General features: G+C 43.5%; 1 protein-coding gene across 3 annotated transcripts in view; it reads right to left on the bottom strand.

Moving 5' to 3' along the window:
* Positions 1 to 18,988, bottom strand: part of LOC100750001 (extracellular sulfatase SULF-1 homolog) — a 79,039-nt gene that overhangs the window by 25,510 nt on the left and 34,541 nt on the right. For all 3 annotated transcript variants that reach the window (XM_024367206.2, XM_012385006.3, XM_003489024.4), the window contains exons 2-3: positions 10,029 to 10,345; positions 9,137 to 9,376 (exon numbers count right to left, since the gene is read on the bottom strand). In XM_024367206.2, the coding sequence (XP_024222974.1) occupies positions 9,137 to 9,376; positions 10,029 to 10,281 (493 nt within the window). In that variant the 5' untranslated portion in view covers positions 10,282 to 10,345. The remainder of the gene's footprint in view (positions 1 to 9,136; positions 9,377 to 10,028; positions 10,346 to 18,988) is intronic.

Here is an 18,988-nt window from a genome sequence, read left to right as displayed (position 1 = left end):
TCCTCTCGAGCCGCAACACAGCCACGAACAATGCACCTCCGCGCTGGTCTGCCGCGCGGCGCGATTTAAATTTAGATAATCTCACCTGCACGAACCCGAGTTAGAGGCTACCTGAGCCACACATCGTGTGTGCACACGCTCAATCGTGCCCCTTCCGCACTACAACCACCATCGCTATGGGGTTGGTCATCCCTTTTCCATCGTACCTTGTGTGAAAACTCCGAGTTTCTCTACGATGGTTACCTCGAAATTTCCTCCCGATTGTAAATTTCTCTCTTTATTGATACTGCCCTTTTATTACGCAGCTATTTTCCAGCGGCGAGACTAGAGGTACGGCGAACGAACGTCTCGTTGCGATTACCAAAGTTAAAACGCGTGAGTCACGGTTAAAACTCCACGGTTAACCGGGAACTTCTTGTATTATTAACGTGGATGGTTCGAAGGCCATTTACGGTTCAACTTCCTTAACGAACTCCCAGCGAAATATTCCAGCAATATTACAAGTTAACTACCAGCTGCCTTTGTATCTCTTAATATCCGACATATTTGCCTGTCTACGAAGTACCTCATCGGTATCTCTCATCGTTTTCAACGTTGCATCGCGTACATATCCATGTAGATGAGATTCGATGAATTCCACGAGATTCTCCGGCGAACAGGGAGAATAACGACTACGTCAACGATGAACAGTCGAGCAAGAACACCGACCTGGCTATTCCGATAACGCCTAGGCTCCTCGCTTCAGGACCTCTCACGAACCATCCAGAGTTTCGTGCGGTACCGGCGCATCTCCGCTTGTATCTATGTTCGGTTCCTTCCTTCGTGATCGTCTGCATGGTACATCACCGAATAGCGCCGGGGATATCTTTTGAACGGAGGCTGTTTCGCTTGCCTTTCAAAATATTCTATGGAGTCGTGATTACTTTAAAATGGGATTATAGTAAGATGGAGTTACTCGAATCGGTAGAATACGTAAGGCGAAAGCCGTATGACGAAGCTAAGCAATTTGCCAAATTGTTGTTTTTCATATTTCTTCTTGCTCGAGTTAAAGTATATCAGATATATTTTCTCATCGTTACGTTTAATACGTGCGTACATTTTAAATGTTCAAGCGTACCTTAGTCTACTTTTGATTCGAATTGAAATATACTCCTCATAATTTCTTTTCCGCATCGAAGACGTCTGCATCGGATATTTTATAGGATGTTAGGAGAAACGCGATGTTTACGAGACGTCCAAGTTTGTAGAATTATTTGAACACGCTTAGAGAACCGCGAGCATGTACAATGCACGCGAATTATGAGACAGCGAACGAGAAACGCGAGTCGAACAACGCGATATATCGTTTACCAACATCTTTCCAACTCATCGCGGTTTCGTGCTTTCTCCTCTGCCTCTCATGCTCTCCTCTCATGCTTTTGCAAGCCTTGTATCCAAGATTCACGGAATAACCTACTCGATTGCCATATACGACATGCCGGAACCGTGCGAACTCACAACGTACAAGGGGATTTGTTTTATTGCCGTTTAGGTCTGGCGTGTGAGGGTAGAAGTTTCTTCGTTGCGTCGATGTGAAAATACGATCTCGAACGCTCGAACGAATCGAACGCGAATTCCACGAAACAAAGCATCGTTCCATCGATTAAGAATTTTCTCCTCGCTATTGGAAATTGTATCTGCATGAAAAGTTATCTTAGAAGTGATTTTTTTTCTATTCTTTTTAGTTATGAATCGAACAAGTCCTCGCGAAGTTAATAAACCGTAGTTTAATACTTTAACTGTAATTGTACTGTTAATGATTCTAGTCTTGCGAATATTACAAGACCTTATCGCATTCTCTGCCTACTCCCCTTCAATTTCGCAAAAACTATTGTTGGATTTGGCCGTGGTTTCGTAATAACCATTCTCAAACGGCATCGTGGGGGATCTCTATCGAACAGAAAGGAACGGGTGTTCTTCACATGGCCATTTTCTCGCGCCTTGAACACCCGTGCGAAAATCTGATACCGATAAATTGGGTTTTAAGAACACCTATGCTAGCCTACGTAAATTATACGGTAGAGAACGACTCTCAGATAAGGGAACATCCGCTCTGGTATTCACCCCGCGCGACGCCCTTGCTCAACCATTGATAAGAATTGTTAAAGAGTCACGAAAATATTTCTATCGATGGTCAAAAATGATTAAAACTCGGGTCAATGTTTGAGAAATACCGTGCATCGCACACGTACGAGAGTCAAGGTACGAAATAGTAAAATTACCGAATGATCACGATTTGAATACCTTCTGAATGTTTTACCGATGAATCTTCAAGGATTATTTGCAACATAATAAAATATAAAGTCCACAAAAAGTTTGACAAGGGAACAAATAATATCTTAAAAGTAAATTGCATAAATTACAAGTTATTCAGTGTCAGGACTGTGAAATTATAAAGGTCTGTAACCTATACTTTGTAACTTGCCAGCTCGCTACTATTATTGGTTGGTAAATTATTATGCAAAATAATTCTGCTAATTATCAGGAATTTTTCCACGACAACGATTATAAAATACACCCTTTTGACCAGGAGAAATTCGTCGAAGCCGTAAAATGCGGTATAATAATTCGTTGCCAGCTACAAGCAATCAAAGAAACGAGGAAAAACTTAATAACCATGCCAAGAGTACTTCTCCTCTTGTGACGGTTGATGAAACTCTTTTTAAATAGCTCGTTTCCCGAACGTATACTTACATACGATTCATAGTTTTTCGCGTTGGAAAGCGTTTCATTGCACGGCAAACGAGAATCGAGCTAGAGCGCACGGTACGGTCGCATGATATCTTTTCCGAGAATCCGTGAACGAGATCCAGGTGCCACGAATGGCTAATAAGTATAACATGGCGGTTGTAGCTTCGTGTTCGATTTGCATAAAGTAGATCTCTGCTTGGTGAAATCTACCGGACGTCGATCACCGTGAGCCAAGTATCTGCACGATCCATTAAGATCTATCTGATATCCTATTAAGATACATACTCTAGCTTATGCGACACATTTAGTTTATTTCAATGGAAACAACATAATCGAGCCATTGAATAAAAGATCGTTCGTATGTTCGTACGCGAAAAATTCTTAAACACGCGATACTTCGATACCATAAAATTCAACTTTTTAAAAATCGTTCATAGTCGAATTTCACGAATCACAAGGCAAATTGCTCAGTCTGGCGCAAATATCATTCTGGCCGATACATATTAAGAAACATAATATGTACCATGCATCCAGGTCAACTGGTTGAAATGCAACTTATTCGATGACTGTTGGATTTTGTGGTGAGAATATGTCAATGAACAGGTTCGTGTAAGGTGCGCCACCGAATGTTTCTCGCGCTCGTTCTCACTTTCAACACTTCGATTCGAGTGCTTTGGTTTATCCAACACTGAATCTGTTCTATACCTGGCGTGGTTTTGGGCACGTGTGTGGCCTTATCGTTATATACTCGACAGCCGGCAAAGGGAAACGTAAAGCGAAAAAACACTGTGTAAAGATGCTGTCGAAACCTTTTTCCATGTTTGCTCTTCACCAGAAACAATTCCTTTAAATAAGCTTAACTGATTTTACTGCCCTGTAAAACGTTCGAAGCGCCATTCCTCTTTGACATTTAATTTACTCGTCCGTGGATGGTTTCGATATATTTTAAACGTAATTCGTACAAAACCTGCTGGGGCTTGGATCGTCCTCGAATTCGGAGAAGAATGTCGCGCAGTGGACAAGATTGCTCTGTACGCGTAGGCATTAAGGCGATCTCAGGGTCAGCTTCATTTCTTCGAATGGAATGCAGCGGTTTTTTAACGTACAGGGTGAAAGCCACTTTTAAGAGAACTTCACCGCCGCGTGCCGCAAAGAAATCCAAGGCCATGTAGGATCTCAAAATCTACGTCCAACTAATCTCATTAACGAGATATCCTATTTCCGCTTTGGGATCCAGTTCATCTATAAGCCACGATTGTGCAAAAAATCAAATTACGACGTACGATCAGCTAAGACCTTAAACTCTTCACCCACCTACGCAACAGTAATTGAGAAACTTTCTAGGGAAAGACTTATAGACATAGTATCTTTGAAGGTAGTTTCTACTGAAATACGTAAGTCATACTAAAAAGCCAGAACTCTCGAACTTCCAATAGAATTTGCTTGATATACCAATTTCTCTTGCGTACTCTTTTTTAACGAAAAAAAAAAGAAACTCCTCGATCGCATTCATCCTCGGAAACAAACCACGCAACGAGGAGCGACCTATACTGTACTGTACGCCACGCTTATCGTTCAATCAGCGAGATCAATACGCAAGCACATAGTTAGCGGCATATTGTTTTTACTTGCCAACGCGAAGCACCCAAGTCGAACAATCGAAGCAATACCGTTGCCTTGGCTACGCTTCGCATTTGTACTTCCTGTCGCCGCATAAAGCCGCGAACAGGACGACTTTAATAAAAACGCGGAATCGATTGTAGGAGGAGCGAAGGTCGTGCTTCTCGTATGATCCCGAGGCTTTCGTTGCAATTCGACCTTCGAGATCGTCGAGACTCGAGACGAAGAAGGGAATCGGGTAACACGACGGAACGGAACATACGACCGATACTCCCAGTTTCACGATTTTATATGCCCTTAACTTCTCGCTATGTATTTCAGTATTATCGCAGCGCAAGATGCACGCCGCGCTCGTGAGCAACGCGAGGAACGATCACGGACTAGTTTCTCGGACCTAATTAGCATCGGCAAATTCAAGTCTAGTTTCACGCCCGTTAGACAACGTGGGGTCGCAAACGCGGCCTAAAGGTGAGGCCTGGGTAATGTATGCGCGCGTGACAAGATCCTCTTGCGAAGATAGCGAAGAAAATTTGTCGCCTAGTCTGTGTGCCAGCCCTGGTATTCTGGTCAGGGACACTCCGCATGCATACAACAGACGACGATAACGAAACCAGTTCTCTTTCGCTTTGTGACTGTTCGGTGCCGGCGATCGGTCGTCGCGGTTCACGGCTCGTAATTATTCCTAGGATCGTTGGCGATCCCACCCTGGAAGAATCTCCTCGAGAGCGTATATCTTAAGAAAATAGACCTCCTCTATAGGTGAATTCGTCTTCTTCTTCTTCTTCTTCTTCTTCTTTCGTATTTCTTTTCCCCCTCATCACGACACGTCGCAGGAGGAAACAACACACGATTCGAAGACATAACCGTGAAAATAACAGGTTCTTAATTTTCGAGACAAGAGAAAAAGGTAACCAGAAGCCGGCAGTCACGAGCAAACCGGATCGCGGCCAGATTGTTTAATGCCTGTGTAATTTGAACTCATTTCACCGAAGATGGATAGCTGTCTGGCTAAAAGAGAATCATGCCGTCCCGACAAATTGATTAATTATCACGCTTTTTCTCGATACAGAACATGTTAGAATCTTTTTACTCTCCGAACAACCATCTATTCGTTATATACATCCTTCGGATAGAAGTTTATCAACAGAAGTTGTTCAACGAGCGTATGATATTTAGAATTTTTCCATGTATTTCCGAAATATCCAAAGAACAACGATCAAAGTAGCTCCGTGATATGTCCACTAGAAAAAATAAAAAAAGTTACGAAGGAAACATAGGAACGATACGCAGTTGCCTAGAGCGAAGTTAATGCACCAGAGTTACAGCGCGACGATAATTAACGGACGTTGCCGTCCCAAGATGATCTTACTCGAATTTACTCGAACAGAGAAGATATCACAGTTTACGGAAGTGGGCATCGTGGACAGCGTCACGTGTGGCGAAATTTTTGGAAGGACGCCAATCCGGTGCCGGATGTGGACGGAGCTTAAAGGCTGAGAAACCTGGCCGCTTTCAGGGAGCAACGTCCTACCTCGTCGAATATAGTCGTACGTAGAGAGAAGCTGGTGTAGAGAAGGTACGGACGACGAAACAACAGGGAGACACGGATGGACGTCGGAGAGAGAGATGTCGTTTCATCGTGGTTAAAGGGAAGACGAGAGAGCAAACCTTGGAGGGCTCTTCCAACAGGAGCCTGTCTACCCATCGAAGGGTCGAACTGTCACGATCGTGAGAAGATTTTTGTCTCCACTCGCGTTCCTTTACCGGTCGTGATCTCTTTTCTTGTGTACTCCCTCGGTGATCGACGACGACCAAGACTATGTTTGCGAAGGGGATTCGAATGCACGTTGGGGCTACTTTCGCGAATAATCTTCCAACCAGATAGCCTCTCACGGGATCTATGCACACTCCGGCTGAGATACGATGAAAGCTTGGTCTAATTTATAAGATCCTGTTCGGTGAACGCGATACGCCTTTAAAGGACGCTTGGAGTAGCCGATAGTGGCTTTCCGTGGATTTACGTAATGGTGAATTTTTCTTCTGTTTGTATTGTTACCAGTATACAACGGATACAATGTATCGCGGCAGAAGATAAGCCCTCGAATTTTTACAAGTTTCATAAATCTTTCTTTTTACAAGTCCACGTCTTAAGCTCCCGTCAGTTTAAACTAGAGAAAAGTTTGAGGGAAGATTTTTAAGAAAATTAGCGCACAACAGATACTATCAGAAAAGATGCTGCTGCTATTAATCATTGGCAGAAGCTAGTGTCTCTCAAAGTCTAAAAAATACTGAGCCCTGAAGGGGTTAATAAAGAATCACGTCAGAAAAAAGATTGTTTCCATAACGGTATTTCATCTTCTTTCAAATATATCGCGGAATAATTTAAGGGGAACGTATTTTTAGAGGATTGGTAGCGCGAAAAAAGATATATATATGTATATGTATATTCCACTCGTAGAGAGACTCAGGGAGAAATATTTCTTTGAGGTAATTTGCATGTTTCCCAAAATAGGCTCGACAAGCAGGACGGAATTGCGGCGACCGGACCGTTTGGAAACACGAACGAAAGGAATAAACATGGAACACGTGAAACAGGTAGGAGACGGTGATTGCCTTCAGCGTTGCTTATCGCTGGAAGTAAAGCTTTTCGCTCGGTACGTAGATCGGTTATTAAATCGAGTATTAAGAACGTAAAACGAGTAACTGTCCGCTGTAATTTCTTATAATGAATCCGCGAAAGGTAAAGAGCGTAAAGTAATTCCGGGCGTAATTGGAAGTCTCCGGGAGATTTGGAGATAAGTATACGGCCAAGTAGGCTAGAAAGATAAAACTTTAATCAGTTACCGTCGAGAGGTCAAACGTCCTCTTCCTTCGTATTACAAGTGTTCTTCAGTATTTTAAACTCTTCCTCTCTGCCTCTCTGGAAACTAGAAATGCTTATCTCAGAACGGTTACATCTCGTTACTTTCATCTCTTCGGTCTGACTATCTCTGGACACTCGTTTTCACGCAAGCGATTACTAACCGGAGCAATTTTATTGTTCCAAGATTTAGAATTCCTTGCAATTCTGCCGATAAATCAACGAGAATTTCACGGTAGACGCGGATGGCTGAGAAGCTCGCATTCCCTCGATTAGCCGATCGGCCATCAGCCGGTCGAAATCTCGTTGTTGCCCCGAAATCGATTCATCTCGAGACGCTAAAGCACACCGGGATCGCTTTCAGGCTTGCAAAAAGGTGTCTGTAAACAGCTGCAGCTGATGAGAAGCCTCCTCTGTTCGTGAAACCTTACCAGACGATTCGAACCAGATAACTCCCGACCGTGCCTTCGGTGAAATTCTCCAAAAAAGACCAACGACATTAGGTGTCGGCGGTGTATTCTTCGGCCTCTCAATTTCTGCCTCGAATAGAACTCAAGATCATGCTTGGTTAGAAGCGCGAGATGTATGGTGGAGAGTTCGATTCATCGTTTAATCGATCGTTCCCGATCATCGGGCGTCCTTTCAAAAAAATCCCGACCAGACTTTAGTCCGCCTACCCTGGACCCTCGATACCGATTGGTAATTGTATCGAGCCTCCTCCTCGTCCATCGAGGACGCATCATCGCGACGCTGTCGATGAGGACCACGCACAAGCCCGGACGCTGTAACTAGCGAACAATGCAAACAATCGATGCACCGTCGCGATTCATCTGCATTCAATCCGCCGTCGGTTCCTGAATTATTGTTCTCCGATGATCGATCGACCGCTCTCGATGCAATCCAACGCTCTATGAACATGTTGCAACCGTTTTTGGCCCCGTAGAGAGTTTCCCTCCCTAGGCTTCGGCCCTTTCTCTCTTTCTCTCTTTCTCTCTCAGCAACCGGCCAAGATACGCCTGGATAGCGAACCAGGAGGGGAGGAGCACACACAATTGCGGACTCGACGAACGCGGACCAACAACTCGCTCGGCGAGATCGAACCTCGAGAAATTCTACGGGAATTCGTTGCCATATTCGTTATGTCTACCTTGCAACGGGCTGCGAGTGTCTCGCTCGGTACATAATTACCCTCGCGGAACCAGAATCACTGCCAGTCCAGAAGATAAAACGTGTAACCATGCTGCGGATTTGCCGTGGCATTCTTATTTTCATTCGTGTTTTTATAACCGCGATTATACGCGCAGAAGTGGATGGCGTTTTATACGTGTGCAGTAGAAGCTTTCCGATCTTCTGTCTCAATTGAAAAAGTCCCAGTAGCGAGTAGACTTGCCCCGTTGCGATAATTGCTTATGCAACGAGGATTTATCGTGTCGAACGTACTTGACTCCAATTACGAGCGAACAAGACGAACTAAGTATAAGCATTTCAATTGAAGGTGGCCAGATTCTCTGATTTCGCGGTGTCAGGGATCAATCAACTCGCCGCTGCGTGGTACCACTTGCAGCTTCGCTAGTCGGCCTCGCTAAACGTCTCCGTTTAAACTTCGATGTAGTATCTGGACGTCATTAGGAAGTCGCGTCACGTAACGAAGGATACTGGTCGATAAATAATTCCCCTGCGATATCTCTAGACGACTAAACGTCCGTGGACAGCTACCAATCGTCTGAATTATCTACGAGCTGATAGCACGAGATCGTATCGTCGATTCCCTGGCTAAGAAACGCGTCCAACGGCTGAACCCGATCGCGTGACTCTTTTTCTGACCAGTGCAGCGTGTCTGAGATGGTAGAGCCACATGCACGGTTAGGTTCTGTCATCGAGAAGGGTGAAAAGCGGTTAAGGTGGTTCATCGTGACGAGTACTCACCTGTACGATATCCTGCGTTGCTCAGGTAAGCGGCGAAGGAGTGAGGCTCGTGATCTCGTTGCCACTGCGGGCTGCTGCAGTTGTCGTTGTTCGTGAAGACCTCGTGATTGTGAACGTAACGGCCGGTCAGCAAGGAGCTCCTGCTTGGACAACACATAGGAGTGGTCACGTATGCGTGTCTCAGCTCGGCTCCCTCGTCCCTTATTCGCCTTAGGGTCCGTGGCATGAAGTTCAGCGAACCTGAGGGATTGGACCAACCGCAACACACGATCAGAAGGAGCCTCGAAAAAGAACTCTTCGGGCAAGGATCGAAAGATAGATAGGGGGATCTTTCTTTTTCCATGAGGAGCAGGTTACGTTTTCGGAGAAATACCGGTCGGATCGTGATTGAATTTCATTTTTTTCTTTCTTTAATACGATCCTTTCGGGCGGACTGTTAAAGTTATTGTTGGGCACGCGTAATCTTGTAAATGTTTTTGAAGGTTTACACATACCATGCAGAGTAGAAAAGAAGGCTGAGCTGAATATTTCTTGTTGGATAGATCTAATGCGATCATAAAAATATAGATACGATTATTCATCGAAAGTTTCATTTCTACGATAAGTACTTCCTTCTTACACGTTTTTTTGTACAGTACGGGTTGTTAAGAAGGTGAAAATAAAAATAATATCTATCTGTCAGGAAAAGATGTGTGTATGAATGTATGTGTGAATGTATTGTAATCAGAATATGACTGCGAATGATTGAAGAATATGGATAAGAATATGTCTATGTAGTTAGGTGCGAGGAAATCGTTATTGGCTAATTGGCTATACTGAACAAATAAAGATTGTGAAGGTGACAGAAGGCGAAACGAAGTAACGATAAAGGTGGTAATAAAACAAAGCTAACCAAGTTCCACATCCTGGTCGTCCGTCAGAATCAGCACTATGTTCGGCTTCCTTTCTCTGGGTTGCTGGTACGGCAGATAGGGTGAGTTGGACTGAGAATTGTAATTGTTGTTCCCGTTGTTGTAATTAGTCTTGTGGAGGGAGCCACCACGACGCTGGCCGCCGTAAACGTCATCGACAGGGGCGTTCGCGTCCGTTCGCCTGGCATTGACACCCAACAATAGCACCACCAAAAACTGTAGTAACTTCCTCATGGTGGCTGGTCGTCGGTTGCACGCTCTTCCTCTCAATCGAGTGTCATATCATGGCGGTCTGTTGCTGTAACAAGCGGGGCGTGTCTTACGTTAATGAACAGTTTTGCCTGTGACGTTGATTGGATAGCAAGTCGATAGGTCTTTTGTGTAGTCTAGTGATCGTACTCTAAACTTCAACGATGTTGCTATATACCCTGATAAACCTTTTCATTCTTTGCTTGTCAATTAATTTCTTTTCATTAAGTAACATCGACTACGACGATCGCTTAGTCAGTGGTTTAGAATTTCCACCAAAATTACCGATATCTATATGAGTGTCATAGTTCGTTCGAGATTAATCGCCGATTCGGAAATACTTTCCCTATGCTGAACACGGTGAGGAGCGTTATTAAACGACATAGCGAGAAGTGGTTCCTCCATAGCCTGAAGCGATCGATTTCGATCGGACTTTGAGTCCCATCTAGCCATGAGTCTCGCTCTAGTAATCATGCTCGATCCTCTGAAAGAAAGGATAGGTTTTAGCGAAAAACACGGCCCATGAAACGGGACAATTAAGTCCGCTGGTAGCCGTGCCACACAGGAAGATCGCATGATGGTAGCTGAATCGCTCAGGGCTGAAATTCTTGCGCGACCGAAACGGATTGCGTAACAGCTCAATGCCTCGGGATCGAGTAGCAAGCTACGCGTCCGCTAATTATTGCCAATAACTTGACGAACCGGATCGTGCAACGCCGTGCGAAACAATTAACCAACAGTGCCGCTATTAGCCGTGGTTTCAGTCATAATGGAACGTAGCTCTATCGAATATTCGAAGCGAATGCGAAGCGGGACGTGATCCCCGTAACTAAAGACTAGAAGGCGAACGGTAGAGAGCCAGGGCGAGCAAGGTCTTGCAAAGCCTCGAGAACGAAAGATGAAAGATGTAAAAAAGAATGGACGCGACCGAACCAGGCTACAAGCCGCGCGCACAGCGCAACCATAATCGGATAGTTGGGGTTTTATGGCAACCCTCCGTCGCATTCCACCCGGCAGACATTTCGCGAACGATCGACCGCCTCGTAAATAGTCGTTAGCACCTGAATTATCCGTGTTTCATGCGGTGAATTGTGGCAGACGCTTAAATCAACGCCGCTTCTTTCGCGCGCTATACATACACACTTTTCAGGATGGTGGGACAGTTACCGGCTCAAGGTATATCTAACATGATGGATGTTATCGCGCGAACGTGGGCGAACTTGGATATTGAATTATCTTGAGGAAACATTGAACACTTGTGCTTGATCATTTTCTATTAGGCAGGTCGATCGTCTTCCCTTCATATTTCATATAGCATGGTTATTTAAGTCATATAAACTTGGACGTATTAAAATCCAATCTTCGGCAAGGAAAAATATCAAAAATGAGAAAACGATTGAAATAATTGTATGGTAAGAGTATTCGAATCAGCGAAGCGATTTTATATGTATACAAAAACTAACAAAATACACAACACAATGAATCGTAGAAATGAAGCAATAAATGCACATGCAAATGAATTATAATAATTACAAGCGAGAGTTGTTACTAGTTGAATAAATTTTCCTTTTGATGAGTGGAAATTATATTCGCATAAACAATTACGACCGTCAATCCACACAATATACGTATTTCGTTATTCATCACGCCACCAATAATTTGTTTGCAAACGTAAAGGATTTGAAAATTGCTCACACCCAAGCTCGAATTACAAAGCGAACTACGTACGTTGACCGAAATAGTCCTACACTTACCCCATCACGACCATCGTCTTTATTCGAAACCACCTCACGTAGCCAAGAAACTTTTGAAATATCAAGCGTTTTCATTCGTTTTTCGAGTATAATCCATAAGTTACGAGTAGTAGAAGATATTTCAGGATCGCTTTTAAGAGTGACCGCGATTCCAATTGATCAGCGTGGAAGAATGGAAGGCCGACGTTTTAGGGCAGGAAGTGGAATATGGATGCGGATAACTGAGCAGCGAGTAAATTTACGATCCGGTTCGAACGGGTTCCCACGGATCTCGTGGAAACGGGAAGACTTTTTCGCGACGATCGTGGTATTCGCGTCGCGATCTTTTCCCCCTTCCTCGACCTATTTCCGGGGAAATACGGCCTTTTATTAAATTTCTCGATACGTGCCACTCTGTCCTCGATGTATCCACAACGCGACTCGAATAAGGAACGATACCCTCTGTTGCTGTCCCTTCTGACCGAAAAACTTTTCCAATTGTCCTAGCGAATGTCGAATTTATCTTTGACCCACCACGAAGAATTCAATGAAGAAGAAGATATTAACGCAGTATTTCAAGCTAATATTCTTAGAATTGTTACCGCACCTTCCCTGTATAACTCAGAATAAGTTCACGTAAAGTTCACGTAAGATCACGCGAAGTCTACATAGATCAGAGAAAGCGAGATTTCATCTTTACGTAGCCATCTGGTGAACAGTATCTCACGGTGAGCAACAGTTCCGTGCACGAGAAGAACGATAAAGCAAGAGATTCCTCGAAATACCAGCTATCCGCTTCAATAAAACTTCCCGTCTTTCATTTGTTTTCCTGTTACATTTAAAAAGAAATTTCTCCAAAAAGATCAAACGGCAACATTATGTATCGTTAATTAGCGAGAACAGCTCCTCTGAAGTTAGATCCGCGTGTCTGAAGGCGGCTAAAAGGATATCAGAAAGCCATGTCACGGCCGATTCGGTGTCCTGAATCCCGCATTAATTACCGCTAATTGATAATCACCTTTGCCGACTGAATCAGGTAGGCAAATAAGAACAGAATATATGGAGTGGGTCTGTCGAACGTTCAAGAAACAATATTCCTCTTTCTCCAACTCTCTCAAGAACACCTTTCATCCGATTCGCCAAGAGAAACCTGTCGCGATACATTATATAATTTATCATCCTGGTAATTGGTCATGTGGACGTCGATTAATTTACGAAAGTTCAAGGAATGAAAAGTCCCTCGATGAAGATGGAGAGGCAAAGGAAGGAGGATACTGACGTCAGAACTTTTGATAAAGAGGTACCCGCTCAGTTAGCTGGTTGTATGTCGAATTAGGTCCGGGTCCTGGTCTGAAACTTTCATAGAAGGAGCAGATACAGGAGGGGGAGTTTTAACGAGAAACTCATCTGCATCCAGAGAGCTTCACATTACCCTATGAATCTGGTCATCTGTGTACGTAGAACATTTATTCTTCTTCTTATAAAAAAGAAGCCCAGATTCACTGGTCCAAATTACGACGGTATTTTCGGTCGCTGGTACGTAGATCCAACAATGATACTGCAGTGGTCTCCAGTGGCAAAACGTTAGCTACCAATGCACTGAACTCCATATATTTTCAGTTGTCGCAGGTCTCGTGCGACCAGAGCACGACGAGGTGACTAAGAATAGTAAAACAATAATCTCTCCGTTTGTTTCGCAAGCACAGCAATTGAGTAACTACATGGCCGTGCAGGGAGTCGTACTCGGCGACGTGTAGTCGCAGAAACAGGAAACGAGTCCCGATTCCCCGAGGAATCTATTTTATTGCAGCTTATGCTTGAAAGTAACACGCGTCTCGTACAACTTCTGAACAAGAGTGTACCTATTATTTATACAATAGTTACATATCTGGAAATTATGGTAATTTTGCCATTATCTGTGCAATAACACTACCTAATCACTGTGACAATGTTCACTACGAAAAAGATCGCTCGTCTGCATCTATCTTTAACATCATATCATTCCTCGATGATTCGTCATCCAACGCAGACCTAATCCAGACTCGATCGTAAGTAACGCACGTATTTGCTCTCCGAGCGATTCTGACGAGTCGAGCACTCTAAATGCATGCTCGTTTACATTCGCTTCGCGTAGTGTACACGTATACGTACAGAGTCGTCTTCGTTCCTATTCCCTGCGTATAGAGTCACGTCCGATCTTCCTGTTCGCGAATGAAAGATGCTTCCATCAGGAACGTAATTTACGTACGCGCTAGCACGCTGAAAGGTGGCGTGGGTGGGCTCTCGCAGAGGCCATCGACAGATGTACACTATATACGGGCGGAGTAGGTCGCAGGTAAAACGGATGTTACGTATTCGTTGCCCGCGTGTAAACCTGCGACGCGACACGTTCCACGACGCCGCTTAGTGTAGGTCGATTCTCTGTCTGTAGGTCGGGACTCTTCCGAGGACCTGGCTGAATATTCATTCGAGGTGGTGTGTTTGTGGCGCGCGCGTAGGAAGCGCTGCGAAATTTACGGGCAACTAAACGATCGTGCCGTTGATCACGATAACGATCACACGCGACCCACAGAGATACACACACGTACACCGGCTTGGCCGGGATGCGAGCGAAAATCACGTATCTGGCCGTGTACGTGGCGGCCTGCATGGGGAGAAGCACGCTGAAACGCGACCTCCTGCACTCGCCCAGGGAATCCATCCACGGCATATGCGTATGCAAACGTTGAATGAATGAAACGACGGTAGTTGCAGAATCGGAAATTGCGTCTTGTTCGCAAATCGTGTTATAAGAATTCTTCCCTTTGGTATAATAAACTGCCGGTAATATAATTCAGTCAGAGAGTTCAAAAGGAGTATGAATGAGAAGCTGTACGATTGAAATAATAAACCGTTCCAGGTAATTTAATCAGCGAGCTCAACGAGAGTAAAAGTTTAATGGTCTCGTTCCAATTTTTGAAAAGTTATGGAGCAGATTTAATCATAGTCGAATATACGTTACCTATCTGTAGTATTATCAATGCCATCAGCGATGCTGATGAAACTCGACGCTGTATGAAAACTTGTTCTGGGATTTGTATTGTTCCTCGCTTGGCTGATCGAATTAGAAGATATATATCGTTGATGTCGTACATTTTTATTTAACGTTGGAAATGAAGTATGGAACTTTATCAACGAAATCAAGTATCTAACTCTATGATGCCTGTAAGACTTGATACAATCAATTCTTTAATAACGATAGACAAAAATCCTGCTCCGTAAAGTCATAGGATCGCAAGGGAACAAAGAGCTATGCAGTTTCAATCATCGAGACGCAAATGAGAATCTAGAGGATTCGAATCGACAATCTAGAGATGGTCTTCGATATATGCACGTGTTTCATACGCGTGATAATCGCGAACGTTCACCGACTTGTTATTTGCTCGACGAGCCGCGGCCAATTGCAAACCGCAAATGGTCTAATCCTCGTCTCGACGTTACGAGAGTCGACGATCCTTCCAGCCTATCATCAGACCCTGTCGATTGGGATTCTCCAACGATGGGAATGTCTTGCCTGCCTTGGATGTGCTAACAGCAGGGAATCGTAATAACGCCGATCGAAACAATTTCTAACGCGGAACATCGAGAGGAAAACGATTCGTTCCGCAGTCTCGATACCTGATCGATTCTGCTCGTACTTTCTTGCTTGTAAAGGTTTCTTATTAGCCTATACATCTCTGAATTATATCACCCGTCAATACAATGACCATATATCTACATACCCTCGTCTTTCTTTCTTGTTAAACCAATTACGATCAAGGCGAGTGATTGATCGCCTTTCCAAAAGTATAATGTGGTCGAATAATCTCGTGTCGCGATGCGTTTATACTCTTCGTGATATATTTTATGATCACAGAACAATAAGCGATCAACAACTGGCTATACGTATAGTTTGTTATACAATCTGTTTTACGGCCTACAGAAGACATTTAAAAAGAATCAGTTTGATTTCCGAGAGGCTCATTTTTCTTAGCATATAAATTTAACATTTTATTCGACCACCTAATATATATTTACATATTTTCCTCGATAAAGATTATCTTGGGGAAAAATAGAGATAGGCAAAGCAGCGAGTAAATTCTGATCGAGCCTCGCTCCCGATATGCGATCTCTGACGTCATTTCCTGGACAGAGAACAGTAGGAACGAACGCGGACTGAATTCAGCGCAATCAGATAATGTGGCTGCGGCGTGCAGTCGCGCGTTTCGACTTTACGCAACACGACGTGTGCGTCGATGTCCATCGACCCTGCAATCGAACTTCGGTGCATCTGTTCTCCGCACGAAGCTGCACCCAGTACGGTCCAGTCGTTAACACCCGGCATGGAGGATCGAGGAGCGACGATGACCCGTCGAAGTCACCGATCGACCGCGCAGAAATTGCCTCGCGGCTGGTTACCCCGTTAACGGTACTTAACTCACTGCAAAAAAAAATCGCGGTTCTTCATTGCCAAGGATATTCGAGCCACAAAAGAATATGGAAATCGAAGATTATCCTGCGTGTATTCCTGTTGCCTCACGTCGAACGTCTTGTTCGAGGTATTAGACGGTTTGTCCGGCCCCTGGTATATTGAATCGTGCCACTCGTTCCAGCAAGCTCGTTTGAATATTCCTGTCCGATCTTATTGCACGCCCAGTACGATGCAGAAATACTGGTTTCTGCGAATACTGCACCGCGAATGTATCAAAGTCGCACGTAATTGACTTGTACGAGGTATTCTTCGGTTTCTCGTTGAATGGAGAACTCAAGGAGATGGAAGCTGTAAAGACGAACTTAAAATCGACGGAGAGAAATTGTGAACGGAGAAAATTGTAAATGTGGTACCTTCGAGGAGAGCGTAGAATCGCAAAGGATATATCAACCAGGATAGAATTGATATATGTAGTAGAGTCTTTCCTTTGCGTTTAAAATGATAGTGTAGCTCGTAAAGCATTTTTATTTTCGATGAAGACGTTAAGAGGACATCGTAAGCTCGGCTTCGGCTTTCACATAGAACCCAAGGTACATTCCTCTAGAGAAACCAAGGGTCTCGTTTTTCTAACGAGACAACGACCTATGATACCGGCGATAGTCCCCGTCTTTTCCAGATATTCGAATGTGTGTCAAACACTTCGCAGACATTTGTACTTCCGTGGATCTGGTCGCCATATGGTGGCCAAATTTTCGAGTGTCATAGCGAGCGTGAAAGACGAACTTTAGCTGGCATCGGCAAGAAACTGACAGTTCAGAAATTAGAACAGATTATTTCCATAATCCTCTATGGTTCATCGAGGAGTAACATCTTGATACTTAGTCGAACGAAATTACTATCATCTTACGTTCACTGCCTTGAAATTACTATGATCTTCCTCATCGATAACATTCATAATTCACAACTTAGGAGTAATAGTATACACATAACAGAACTATATCCTCTAAATTATCCTGTCTAACGTTACAACGAAACTTTACGACAACTGCATAACCATAATCATCGAAATAACACTCTCGAGAGAAAGTGGGCTCTTCGAATAATCTATCCTGGAACGACCACGTTATAAATATCCCGCAACGCGATGCGTCACGTTAAGATTACATCCGCGAGAATTCTAACGATACCAGCGTCGTGTTCGACGAATTCGAACAGAAGGGAAACTTCCTGTCCCACATTGCACATTTACGCGCGCCGCGACATGCACTCGCGGCCTCGGTGTGTGATGGCTGCTTCCTGTATCCGCTTGGAAATCGCACGGGTTCCTTCGTTAACCCTCTTCTAACTTTTTATCGTCCGCTCTTGCTTTCGTTACGATCGAGAAAAGGAACGTTTTAAAAATATCTTTAGTATAGAATTATATCACACACAATAACGGTTGCTCCATATTTTTCTGAAATTCAATTTAATTTAGAAAATTTCTTAGCAGGCAAATCCGTAAGAGGAAACTTTTTCGATATACAAATTTTCTAATAAAAAGTTTCCCAGAACAAAAGTTCTCTAATAAAGAAGTTTCTAATAAAAGAAATTTGTTAATCAGAAATTTGTTAATTTTTCTCAATGAAAAATGTTCTAAATTTTCTAAGAAAATGGGAATTCTTTTCTAATAGAAAAATACGATTCCCTAAAAAATGGCCCAAAAAAGCACCCGGGTTAATTATATGAATTCTCAAAAGAAGCACAATGCTCTCCGCGATGATTCGACATGCTGATTCAATAGGAAGAGATGTTAAAACAATTAACGTAACAGCAACGTTCGTTTTGATCCTTTGGAAACCACATTTAGATTCGTGCCGCGCATTCCCGCATGCACTCTCGGTGATTGTTTATTGCGCTGTCGCGCGATTTAATTCGCAACGTGCAAGCGAGGCAACAATTATTCATCATTTGCCTCGCTACTTTCAGACCTTCGGCCGTTTGCATTTATTAATGTAATGACGGTACTGGAAACGAGGCGACTCGAAAAAAAAAAAAGAAATTTAATCGTGACCCGATGATCGCAATTTTATTAATTCCGAGAATTCGTTCAGTTTGTCTGGTTCACTGGTCTTAAGTTACTCGCTGCAGGGAGAATTACGCGATATTAAGGAGCTGCACGCCGCACGGTTTTCCCTACGAGTTTCCATTCAGACGCCGCTCTCGCGCTATAAATAACTTCAAAATTGAAACGTATCGTAATTTCTGTTTATATAAATTTACATTTATTTATATGCACTGCGTTTATTTACATTTCTGGTTTGCTCGCATATCAACCGGTCTGAATGCACGCTTCGTTTCTTGTACTTGAATGAATTTTATATAGCATTGGTGTCGATCGAACATTTACAAGAATTATATGTTTTTGATCCTTGAGATCTCGTACACGATTCAACTAATATTATTAGTACAATTTTACGAATCATAAGTTACAAGCTATTGGTGTTAATAAATGTCCTGATAAATATGCCAC

Source organism: Bombus impatiens, unplaced genomic scaffold (genome assembly GCF_000188095.3).
Source record: "Bombus impatiens unplaced genomic scaffold, BIMP_2.2 scf_0317, whole genome shotgun sequence".
Taxonomy (NCBI): domain Eukaryota; kingdom Metazoa; phylum Arthropoda; class Insecta; order Hymenoptera; family Apidae; genus Bombus; species Bombus impatiens.
The sequence above is the reverse complement of the archived record's forward strand: the minus strand, read 5'-3'. Positions and strand labels throughout refer to the sequence as shown.